The sequence below is a fragment of the Erithacus rubecula genome (assembly GCF_903797595.1).
Source record: "Erithacus rubecula genome assembly, chromosome: 4".
NCBI lineage: Eukaryota > Metazoa > Chordata > Aves > Passeriformes > Muscicapidae > Erithacus > Erithacus rubecula.
Window position 1 is genome coordinate 4228732 of NC_136686.1, and position 13034 is coordinate 4241765.

General features: G+C 38.7%; 1 protein-coding gene across 1 annotated transcript in view; it reads left to right on the forward strand.

Moving 5' to 3' along the window:
- The window catches only part of BRAF (B-Raf proto-oncogene, serine/threonine kinase), an 80905-nt gene that overhangs the window by 23817 nt on the left and 44054 nt on the right, over positions 1–13034 (forward strand). The window contains exon 3 of the mRNA XM_079304773.1: positions 1972–2235. Coding sequence (XP_079160899.1) covers positions 1972–2235 — 264 coding nt within the window. The remainder of the gene's footprint in view (positions 1–1971; positions 2236–13034) is intronic.

A 13034-nucleotide genomic window follows, 5' to 3' on the forward strand; every position in this document is an offset into this window, starting at 1 on the left:
TAATTTTGTGGAGGAACTAAACCCACGAGTGTCCGGAAGCAATCTAATGTTGCGTGTGTTTGAATAATATTTTGCAATGTTCATGAGAAAGGGAAGTAAGTATTTAGAACAGTATTGGTGAAATGGTAACAGTTTATGTTTCCTAATTTTTGTTTACTGAAAATAATTCTTGACACATGGAGCTTTTACTCAAGTTTCCATGCAGAGTTGGTCCTGGAAGTAGGAGAGACACATGTGTTACTGTACAGCCAAAAAACACCATTATTTATAGTTGGGTGATCTTTCAATTTATTTTTGATAATACAGTTGGCTTAGAGTGAAAATGTTTTGGTTTTAAGTCTCAGAGTTTATGAAGTGCTAGACATCTTCAGTTTTTAGAAGAAATACTAAATAGTTCTCAGTTTATTGCAACTAATGTATGTTTACCAGAAATGGAACCTGTAAAATTTAGAATTTTCAACTGTGATGTTCACCACTGTTCTTTAAAATGCTTTTTCTTTCTTAGCCCTCACTGTCAAATTGTAATTTTCTTTGTTAAGAGTGTGGGGATGATGACACATTTTGAACATAGGTCCATCCTGGAAGAGTGCTGAGCTTTCTTAAAAAGGGAGGGATGAACCCCTGTTTACATAGCAAGAGCAGTTTGGATTAGATGAGCCTGGAGAAATAAATTCCTAATAAAATGTAGTGCTGCACTTGTCACTTGCATTACTAAAGGTTGTTGTCTTTTCCTTTTATTTTTCCTCTTCCACATGTAGAAGCTGCAGACTTTTTGGTCAGTTGAGTTCTCCTGTAGTTTTAGTTAGCAACAGTTATGAACACATAAAGTAGGAAAGCAAGTAAAATAAGTAATTTAAAAAAAAAAACAGAACCAGAAAGTATTTTTTTTTTGTATAAATATACTCGAAAATATCAGTGAAGAATTTATGGGTATTGGTATGGATCTTGGTCTTGATGTAGAGAAGAGTAGAAAATTCCATTCCCTACTGCTTATGTGTCCATTTGGAAGATCTTTGTTTCTTCTTTTCTTTAAATGTCTAAACAAGGTCCAAATATATCAGTTAACACTGACATGCTTCTGTAGTGTGAAACACACATTGCTGAAGTGATTCAGATTTTTAAAGATATTCTACTAATTTATATACTGAAGAAATGGTTCTGGTATTAGATACCGATCAAAAATTTTCTTGTTACAAAGTTGTGAATAACAAACTTAAAAGAAAAATATATACTGATTATGTATTTTTTTTTTTAGATCTTGGCAATAATGTTTAACTTGACTACATTTAATAAAGATTTAATGGGCAAATTTAATATTGCTGATGTTTTTGTTTAAGAAACTTGATCTGTGTAATCGGGTTTTACATAAAAATGCTAAAAAGATGTTAAAAACCTTCCAAGTGTCACTTGTGCATGTTTATGGATAGCTTTGAAATGGGCAAACTGTGTTGTGTTCTAAATGAAAAACATTTTTTGTACTATTTGTTATGAAAGGACAGTGCCAGAGGTGAAGGATAGCAAACAGTGAGCTAGGTGGGAAGTCAGATAGAGGTGATAAAAAGCAGATTTGAGCTTTCTCTTAATTGCATTGGACATATTTAACTGTCATTCCAACAGAATGATAAATTTATTGGAGCACAGTAATTCAGCAATGCAGCTGACAATGTTAGTTGAAGATTTGTCTTTAAGTGGTTGTAAATTAGAGCTTTCAGTGCAGGTGCTTTGAAACTCTAACTTGAGATTTCTTCGGTCCTTTTCTTCATTTAATTTATTAAAACATTGCTTGGTTCAGAATGTTTAACATGATGTTCTTCATTGTATCATGAAAAATTTGACCAGACCCTTTTGTTCAGATTCTTGGGAAATTTGTGTTCATTTTGTAGCTGTTTTGTTTCACATTTGTTCTGAATTTAGATTTCTGGTTTTGTCTGAGGCTACTACATGATTAAAACAGCTGCTGTTCCTTCACAGGCCTATGAAGAGTACACCAGCAAGCTTGATGCTCTACAGCAGAGAGAACAGCAGTTACTGGAATCCATGGGGAATGGAACTGATTTCTCTGTCTCCAGTTCAGCTTCAACAGACACAGTTGCATCATCTTCCTCCTCTAGCCTCTCTGTAGCACCTTCATCCCTTTCAGTTTATCAAAGCCCTGCTGATATGTCACGGAATAACCCTAAGTCTCCACAGAAGCCTATTGTTAGAGTCTTCCTGCCCAACAAGCAAAGGACTGTGGTGAGTCAGTTTCTATTCACATACTTGTAACCTCAATATTTCCTGTATCTCTCTCCCTGTGTATGCAAAAGTTGGTTTAAGAGCTGAAAAAATACCTGGGTGGAGGTCAGAAGTGTCATCATCACTGTGCTTTGCCACACTCAGTTGTTTTGATCTATTGAGTGTTTTTGACAGGATTAAATCAAGAAAGTCCATTATAGCAATAATACAGAATACAGAACTTTTAGGAGTTTTGTAACTATGAAGATACCTCAAGAAATACTTTTCTCAAATCAGCTTTATTGGATAAATAGTAATTTACCATTTTACAATAGTTAGGAAGTGACAATAAGCTCTGTGTCTTGTATTATAGAAAACTATTGATTTGTTTAAGAGGGCAAGATGGAGAAAGTATTTTCTATGTTGTTAGAGTTACTAGAAGCATTGAATGCTTTAGATCCTCTTGCAGATAAGAAGGGCTGTGCAGGATTACTTGGGATTTTTTTTCCTTTTATTTTTCCTGCCCACTCACCATGGTGAGCATTTGTGTGGAGACCACCATGCTTTCAGTACTTGTGTAGAGACCTGGGTAGGGGGACATAATTGCAATTAGAGGGGTCAAGAAGTGTTGCCCACAAACTGCTTGAAACCTGACATTTATCAGTTTTGACAATGTTTGAGTAATTCCTGATATCATGGAAGACTAGTTCACATTTTGCTGCTAGAGAAGGGATTTTTTTAATCAGTTCAGAACTGCCAACTGAAGAGCCTTGATATGTCCTTTAGAATAATACACTGCAAACTGTGATACATTAAATTATTGACAAGCATAGTCTAGGCTCTGTTTTACAAGGTGGTACATGATCCAAACTTAGCAGGGGAGCAGTGTTTCCAGAGAAGGTGGGAAATAAATGGACAAATGTCCATGTCAAACCAGGACATGTTGCAGCAGTCAGTCAAGTGTCACCTGTCTCTGGATTGTTACTGTCTGTTGAATTTGAATTGCTAGTAAAAAGAAGAAAACATCAACTCAATAGTTCTGGGTGTTGGAACATTTCCTCACCCTTTCCCCACTGCTTTCCTTTCATCCTTCCCCCACCTCACTGAGCAAAAGACAGAGTGGGGACAACATTGGAGGGCACTTTCTTTCACCTGACACTTTTTTTTTTTTTTTTCTTAATTGTTCAAGATATTGCTGAAGATGGACAGTAATACTTGGGGTTTGATGTAAAGAATGGAAGTTGAATGTAGACTGTGACCACTGTGCAGAATGTGCATTGTAAATCCAGGTGATTGTGTTGTCAGTACTACCCACAGAGTGAAATCTGGAGAGAAGGTCCTGGATTTTGGGGGGACTCTGGTTTCTTCATGTGTTCTGTCCCTCCCTGTCTGGTTATTTGCAGCCCCTGTCATGGTTCTCATTGGTTGGTTTTGTTTCTTTCCCATGAATGATCACAGCATATCACTTCCTGCACTGTTCTGTGCATTACCTTTTTTTGTCTCTCCTATGTGTTCTCCCATCCTCTAACCCACATAGTATAATTCCATTCTTATTCTTTTCCCCTCATCTGCAATACTCTTGTTCTGCTCTTTTTATCTCCCTTTTTAGCTCCTCCTCAATCCTGTTTTATTTTTCACAGCACTGGATTCTCTCTCTGGGCTGTGGGAGGCAAACATGGTTTAACTTGGCTGTAGTCAGGGACAGGTTCTTGCCTCTATCTCCAGCTTTCTAGTGGAGACTGAACACTATTTACCTTACAGGTCCAGCTCTGCTGCTCGTTTCCAGCTTGCTGTGGTTCCTTTTATTTCAGTTTTACACACTGCTTGTATCAAGTTATGTTATTAAGTTGAACTTTTTTTTTCTTATTTTCTTTTCATATACTGGTGAAGTATCTCTGGTTTACTGCTGTGAAAAATGGTGCTTATAGGAGCTCTTGAGTGTGGGGGTTATTGGCCTTGGAGTTGAAGTTTGTTTCTCTGGAACTTCAACCAGTGCTCATTTTATTGAGAAAGTCAGGAATTTCTTGTATGGTGACACTTAATGTAATTACTTTGTATTCAGTATTTATTGATCCTACATTTAGTCTCTGGGGAACTAAGGAAATGCCAGGGGCAGCCACAATCCAGAAGGAACTGCAGCAGTTTACTGAATCCTGGAGTGTATCAAGCACAGCATCACTAACTAGTGATTGGGTACCACAATATAAGATTCAGTGCTTCACAGTGCAGTTTCCATGGCCAGCAATCAGATGATGGGCTATTAACCTATAAAAGCATCCAGCATTTCTCAGTGAACACTGAGACTGCTTCCTTTGTTCTCTTGGTGGATTGAGAAGTGTTGCACACTTTCATAACCTCTGCCTTTTAAAGCAGACTGGTTGTGTCTCACATTAACTGAGCCATTCCTTTTGTAGCTGTGGTAGTTCAGGATGGGCAGGTATATAGGGTGGCTTGTAATAGATTGAAGCAGGAAGGAGTTTCCTTGTGGAAATATGTGGTACCTGCCATTAGAGCCTTCCTCCTGCCCTAGTTCACATTCCATGTGGCTGTTAAAGCAAGGCTGGTGTGTTCTGCAATCAAGCAGGTGGCTGGGAGAGATACAGTTAAAGTAGCAGTGTTGCAGCAATCTCCTCCTCACCTCAACCTCAATTGCTTTCAATTGATACCTACTTCTGAAACAAAATCCTGTTAATATCACAATAATCATTTCAGTCTCCATTTTCAATTCACCTCAGGAGGGGAGAAGTGTTGTCAGATCCTAAGGAGTGTGTTTTTGTCTGGGAATGCCATGGCATTGGTTAAACAGAGTTAAAGTGACTGGAATTGAGTTGGTAATGGAAAGCCAACCTTGTTATTTATCTTTGATCACTCTGAAGCAGCCCCAAGTACTACAACAGCCTTCTGCTATTTGTTTAGAGCTGCTAAAAATGCAGGAAATGGGGGGGAGTTGCTTGCATATCTTACATTTTTGACTAGCAACTGCCTTAGTTGAGAGTTCTCTGCGTGTTATTGTTTGTGTAGGATCAAGCAAATGCATCTGTTGGAGCTAACTCCAGTTCAAAATGTAATTTAAGGAAGCTGGTGGAGTACAAAGAAATGAGACTGGTGTTCAGTGTAAGTGATTGTGGTGCTGAGGTAGTGTAGCTGATGGGAAGTTTCTTTGTGTGTGTCTGATGAGGCAGAGCATTGGACAAAGCTTTTCCCAATGGAGGACAAGGTGTGAAGGTGCTTGCCTGAAAGCCTGGTGGGTCTGTTGGAGAGTCTGCTGCTGCTGGTCATCCAGCTGGGTTCAAAAGTAATGTTTTTTTGAAAGCAAAACTAAATAGTTGGCTTGGTTAGCTGGAGGGGAATCAGTGAATACATAGTGTCAGAAATAAAAGATGGTTTTCCTTGGCCTGGAAAGGGATGAAGAGAAGCTTTTCTCTGAGCAACTTCCTAGAAGAAACAACAGATTGTTTTTGTGGGTTTTTTTTCTCCTCTGTACTGGAGTAGTTTTATCCCCTGTAATGTAGAGTGAGAAACATGTATACTTCTTTCCTTAGTGGTTTTGTTCAACTGGCAAGTCACACATCCTTTGGAGAAGCATTGTGCACAAATGTCACCAGGATAAGTCTTCAGGTGGGTTTGCTCTGCTTTGTTCTAGGCCAGAGAGAAGGATGCTGAACTCATAAAAATGTGAGATGGTGCAAGTCTACCTGAGATGAAAAGATGTGTAGGAGAATAGTTTGTGAGTGTAAGAGAATGGTTTGTAAGAATAGTGCAGGAGGCAATAATTCCCATAGAATTAAAGCTGTACTGATTATCAAGGAGTGGAAACAGCCTTGCCTGCCCAGTGAGCATGGGTGTTATAAAAGAGTGGATCAGCTAGCTGGGAGTGAGTTGGAGACCCAGAGTATTGCAGTTTGGGATGGAATCTGCTGCTGTGCTGTGAGGAGGAAGGGACAGCTGGCTGTGCAAGGGACAGAGAAGGTAAGAAGATGTGTGAGGGACAGACAGGGTTAGGCTGCTGGGTTGAGGGGTAGATTGTGGTTTAGCCAGTCATGCAGAAGGGAGAAAGAAACTTGCAGAGAGGAGAGAAGGAGTCAGTGCTGTGTGGAGCTGCCTATGAGGAAAGGAGTCCACTGAAAGAAGGCATGTAAAGCTTTTAATAAAGGACTGATGATGGTGTCAGTCTGGTCTGTCTCAACGTAATTACTACAGTTTTGTGGAACAAGATGATGAGGCTTATCCAAGCAGTAGCAGAATTAAGGGAAATACTAGTTTAAAGCTTGTTTGGGTTAGGAATTTAAATGTCTGTGGTGTGCATTGTAACAAATCTGGTAATTAAGGGAGAGCTGTTGGAGGTGGAAGGGAAGTATAAAAACTCTGATCTTCTGCTGGTTGCTAGAAGTTTGAGAGATAGTTACATGCTTAGGCTTGGTTTTGGTGGAAGGGAGGTAGTCTTGAATGGAAGTGGATGATAGTGTGTTGGCATAAAAGCAAATTATATTATTTACTGGTGAGATTTCTGAGAGAATGCATGGAGCCAGCAAGAAACACAGCCTTGGGCATTCTTAGTTGTGGTGTGGATTAGGATTTTTTGTTTTCTAAACTGTATGATTGATTGTGCATATGGAGAAAGACAGAAGACAGTGCTCATGCAAATGAACAGGAGTAAACACATACCTGGTTGTTGAGAAAGGACAGTAATTCAAGGACAATGGTGATTATCAACTGCAGAGGTATGGGACAAATGAGATAACTTAAGGTTTATGTAAGAGGAAGAAGACATGGAAAAAGTTAAACATTAACTGAAGGAATTTGGACAATGAGCATAAAAAGCTTTCTGTGAGTGTAAAGAATACAGGAATATGGTATTTGCACCTAGGGAAAGGTTTAAGAATTTTGTGGGATTGCTTCAAATTGTGTGATTTTATTTTCTTCCACTAGTTTTTTTACTTTGAGGTTTGGGGGAATGTTTTTTGGAGGACCTGGGTGAAGTATCTTTCGCACATGAACTTTTAATGGTAGGTTTGGGATTTCCAGTTGCAAGAAGAGTTCCAATTTTTGCTCTGTGAAAACTGACAAAAAAGTTAAAATGATTTATGGATTTCTCCAAGTGGATGGCTTGCTCACTGTCCTTAAGGACCTAGCAAGACCTTAAGGCACGAGCAAAATTTTTTAGACAGTTTTGCTGTGGCCCATCAGGTGAGGCTGGTTTCCTCTCTTGGAGGAAAGCTTTCTGAAACCTGTAATGAAGTAAACATTTTGTGGGCATATCTGGAGTATCTCTCTGTCACAATGAAAGAGCAGAAGTGGTCAGGCATGTATGATATTTTCCATGGGTTGTCTTCCAAATTTGAGCTTTTTGTCATTCAGAAATTTTATGAGTTTAAGTGTTTTCTATTTGGAAACCTTCTATTCAGCCACCATTAAATGCATACTATGGATACTAGAAATTTGTGTTTTGTGATTAGGAATTCCTTGGGCGTGGTTAAGTGTAGCATGAGTAATCATGTTCTGTGCTGTCTTTAAATCTGCCACATGCTACTTTATACTGAGTGAAATAAGGACTTCTGAGAAAAGCTATTTAACACAAGGCCTGGTATAAAAACAAGTAGCTAAAATAGCTGCAGAGGAACAATACTAGCAGGTTTCTGATGTTGCAGTGGAGTCTTAGTAAAAAGAAAGGAGAAGGGAATTCTAGGAAAGAAGAGAATGCAGTAAGAGGGCTTCTAACTAACTCAAGTGCTTTATGAACAAGATCATACAACTTGATGAATGATTTTGATTACCAAAGAAATCCCTCTGGACAAGTACTTAGAGTGGGGGAAAAAACAGTCTGAAAGCAAATGAGCTCTCCTGAATGATGTTGTGGAGCATGGAAAGTTACAGGAGAACAGTGTGCAAGTGTAAGAAATGATGGGCATTTGAAAAGCATCAGGTGATGGGTCTTGTGTTTCATCTCTGTGGTCTGTTGCTGCTTCCAGAGATGTTCCCTTCATGTCTTCTGGCTTCTTGGTGGAGTGGCTGTGAGTGGTAAGGAGTCTCCATGGCTCTCCCCAGTTGCATTTATAAAGAATCCTCTCCCAGTTCCAGTGCCCTCTGTCAGCATGAGCAATGAGTGGATTTGATCAGTTTGAATTCCATTTCTGTCTATTGTGGTCTGAGTGAGGACAGTGAAACAAGGGGGAGCAGAAAAGAAAGAGATGTTGCACATGCTTTGGAAAAGCTTGGTGGCCTCCAAATACTTCAGTTGCCTGCAGGTTGTTGATAGGATCAGATCATTGTGTGTTATCACCCCACCACAAGGTCAGAAAATTTCCATGGTAGCTTCTAAACTGAAAGTAATACTCTGGGTAACAAAAAAAGTTACTCTTCCTTCTATGTTCAACTACAGAATATTGTGTGGGTTTTGGTTGTTCTTTGTTTTGCCTTATTTTGAAACTTAAGAGTAATTAGTGGTGCTTTATGTGAAAACTCAACATAAATCTGGGCCAGTAAAGCTTTTTCACTTGGTTTTGTGTTGGTATGCTTGATATGCATCTCATAGTTGCACATATAATGGAAAGTTAATGGAAGTTCTCAAAATGGGAATGTGAGGCTGAGTTTTTAAAAGTGACAATTTCTATGTTCAAAGTTAAAGGAACTAAACAGGACTGAGAATGCTTGGGGACAGTTCTTAAGTGTCTCACTCTTGTCACACCTTGGTTTATTAGTACATCTGCCTTTTAATTAGGCAAGCAATCATGTGATCTTCTCTGCAGTCATGAAGACTAGAAGAATAAGCTATTTTTATTCTATGTAAATTCCTAGCATAAATTAATTCATCATGCATGCACAATTGGGATCCTTCAAATATTCTGTTTTTAAATCTGGTACTTGCTTCATTTCATTTGAGTTCAGATTTGCATCTTGCTTTCTGTAGTTTATGCTGTTTGTGCCTCAAGCTTGCTGAGTAGCAAGCACTGGATTTCTGTAGGCATTTAAGCTGTCCTACCAGTTTCACCTGTCAAGTATAAGGAAAATTCAGAGAAGGGATGTTCAGGCAGCTGAATAAACCAGTTTCTTGCTTTTAATTACACACCTGGTTTGACATGATTAGGTTTCTCTAATCAAAAATAAAATTAAAACCTCCCATGTTATATCAAACATGCAACAGAAATTGAGTTTATTTTTAGCCTATGCCAATGGCTGGTTGTTGAATGTATCTAAATACTTTGGAGTTTTGTGCATATTATTAACAGTCTGATGACATGAAATAAAGGGTAGTTTACTTTCAATAAACTTCACTTGATACTTCTGCATCACTAGGAAAATTCATTCTGTCACTTAGTAAATTGTCTTTTATCTTTGCTCGGGAGTTTTCTTTCTTTTGTCCTTCCAAGTCTCTTCTCTCCTTCCCCTGAGGAGGGAGTGAGCAACCAGCTGGGTGGTGCTTAGCTGCCTGCCAGGGATAACTCATCACAAGCTACCCTCCAATGCTGGATAAATTCAAAGGCATATGTGTTGAAAAGAGAATGATTTAATCCACTACAGTTTTATTGACACAGTGTTTTAGATTGCAAAGTGAAACAATATTGAAAACTTGCCATTGTGAAACTGATGACTTGTCATCTGGAATGCCATGTGCACCATTGATTGCTGGTTTTTACTCAAGTAAAGGAGTGTTTAGTGATTCCTTACGAGATGGAAAGTCTGGCTGTATAAAGTAATAAATGCTATGGAAAAAAATACTGTTTGGAGCATGCTTCCTTTGCCTCGTAATGTTCTAGGCAGGCACTCAGTGAAAAGGAATGCAAGTCACAAATCTGAAAATGGTCATAATAAATGTTTTAATTCCATGTCTAGTAAGTCATACTGCAATTCATGATTCTTGTGTTGTTTAAGCAAACTAGCCAATGGGAGTTTTAATATTTGGAGAGAGTGTGTGTGCTACCTGAAGATGGAAGTATCCATTTGGTTTTAGGCTCAGTTGCAATAGTTTAGGGAAGGATGTGAATTTTAGCCCTTGTGCTGTAGTTTCTTGCCCCTATGCTGCTTGTAAAGCACTTGGAGGGTGATCAGCTGAGACAGGACTCTACTAAAGTGAGCTCTGGGTCTGACCTATTACAAAGATTTATTTAAACTGTTTTGTACCTTGAATTTCTAATGCATGTGTGTTTTGGTTTGGAGAGCAGCCAGCTGACTTTTTTGTCTCTTAAACAGAAACCACAAGGTCCTGGGGTTTCATGCCCATAGAGTAGCTACAGATATTTTTCTAGATTAACATTTCTTGCAAGTCTGAAGTCTAAAGCTGTGTTTTCCAAACTTTATTTTACTGGTAGATCATTGTCAGCCTTCACTGGTATTCACTAAAATTTGAAGATGGTGATGTGCTCTCTACTGTCCCCTTTAAAATGTTTAGTGTTCTTCTGAGCTCAGTTTGGGAGGTGTCTCTCAAAAGCTTTAAAAATTATATGTGGAGACCATTGATTAGGCACAACAGGTTTCATCCAATGTGGTTGAATGATGATACATTCTTGAGAAAATATTTCTGCACTGACATAAGTCAGTGTGTTGTGTTCTACAAGTGAGTACACTTAATTGCATTGGAGGTGCCAATGTGTGCTGCTAACCCATGTCTTTGAAAGTTAAATGGAATGCATTTGATTGAATGGTAACAGCTTTGTAAAAAGGATAAATTCTGTTCAATTTCCCTTGGAAACAAGATTTAATGCAATGAAACTGCCTCTCATTTGTCTCACTAATATGCTCCATTAAAAATGTGTTTTCTTGCTGCTTTCTCCTGGAAGCTGGACAGAGCTTCATGTCCTGATATCCAGAACAGCTGTTTCTGAAAGCTGTGTTCTTAGTTTTCTAGAGGATGTGATGTTCAGTGCCTTTTTGTCCTTTTTGCCACAAAGGAGGGTAATTTTATCTGTTAGTGCTCTAAGAAGTAGCTGACTACTTTGGTGAAATATTTGTCCTTCATAGGTAAGATGAAAAATTAAATGTAGATCTCATGTTTGGATTTCACCAGGAAACCTGACCTGTTGGAAGGCCAGACTAATTATTTGGCAAAAGTATAGTTGAGCCTGATTTTTTTCCCAACACATTGAATTCTGTCAACATGTGGCTGAAATTTTTTTGTCCCGTGTATCAGGAATGGGGAGGAAAAAAGAGTGATCTTAGAGGATGTATCTATTGTGGTAAGCAAATAAATCCTTTGAAGTGATATTTCAAATCCATTCTACTTGGCATATTTCCACTTTTGTACCCAGTAGTCTGCTTGGTTGTTTGGAATTGCTCTGAAGCTCTAAGCTATGCTACACATACCTTACATACCATACATATGTTACACTTGGCTCAAGTGAGCTGAACCCCAGTGCTAGGCTGAGGGAAGAATAAAGGCAGCTAACTAGTTTGGGGAAATACAATACTGGATATTCAGGGCTGAGCAGTTTTCCCTTTCAGAGAATACCTTTGCATTGCTATTTTGGAGTGCTTCTGTCTGTTTATTGCTCTAAAACATTGGAAGCTACAGTGGTGTAAGGAAGCATTTTTAGCTTACTGGGACTTTGCCAGTTTCTAGTCTGATGTTAGAAAAGTGATGTAAGAGTTATTTAGGGACGTAGCCCTGAATTTCTTACTGAATTGGGAATGACCTGATTTACAGAAATAAATGATTTATTATGCATTGCTTAAATACTTGTGGCTGCAGTACTAAATATATATATCAATAATATTGTTACAAATACTGTCTCTAGAAATAGTTCAGGTGAGTAAAAGAAATGAGGGCATTAAAGGCTATAGTTCTCTTTGATCTGTCTAGGTAGTAAAACTGCTTTGAGAATTTCTGCAATCTGGAATAATTTTCAATTTTTTTCCTCTGGGCTTAACATTTGCAAACTTGAGCATGTATTTTGGTGTTGCCCTGAATTGCCACTTGCCCAGTTTAGGATGCTCAAGTAAATTATCTTTTCTGGTATGTTATTAATCTACACACTGAACATACCTTGCAGTCTGTTGGCAGCTTCTGCACTGTTTCTTAGTGTGATATAGACCACACTTTCATACTCTTCATTTTTCAAAGATGCTTGCTGAATCAACTTTTTAATTGCTTTAAAAACCTAAGCCTTTTCTGATCTACAAATCTTATGTATGTAAGTAACCTAAAAAGAAAGTCCTTAACAATCACAATTTGGAAGTACATTCCCTAGCTCAGTAACATGAGTTTCTAGGTGGTAACCATTGTGAAACATTTGGATTCTCTTAGTTACAAAACAGAAGGATCAGAAGATAAAGGATCAGTGCCTGCAAAATGGGTTTTAAATATTAAACATTCTATGTTTCAATAAAATGCCAACTTTGTTCAGTGTTATTGGGTTGCAGGCATGAGAGTGCTGTGTATTTTGGAGTAGAAGAGAAATTTTCTCCTGGGGAAGTGATTTTGTTAAAAAATCCTGATGTGGTTCAGTTAAAAGGCTCTGTGGGAATCCTGGCAAAGCTCTGATGGAATTGATAAACCCTCCTGGAGCCTTCCTGCCGTGCTGGAGCTGGCAGGCACTGGGAGCTGCACCATGCAGGGCTCCTGCTCCCCTCCCAGCCTGTGGGGCCACACACCTCCCTCTGCCTGGGGCTGACAAAAAAACTGTTCCAAAACTCCTGCTTTGGAGTCAGCAGGAGCCTGCTAGCCAAGAAAAAAGAACTGGCTTTGGCTTTTCTAAAGACTCAGTTGGTCTCCAAATCATTTTCTTGGAGCTTGCTTTTTCTTTACCTTCCCCATAATTTGGGGGTGAAAAGAAGCTGGGAGGCAAAAAGAGGTTTCAGAGGGAATGGCTGGCAGGGTGAGATTTGTG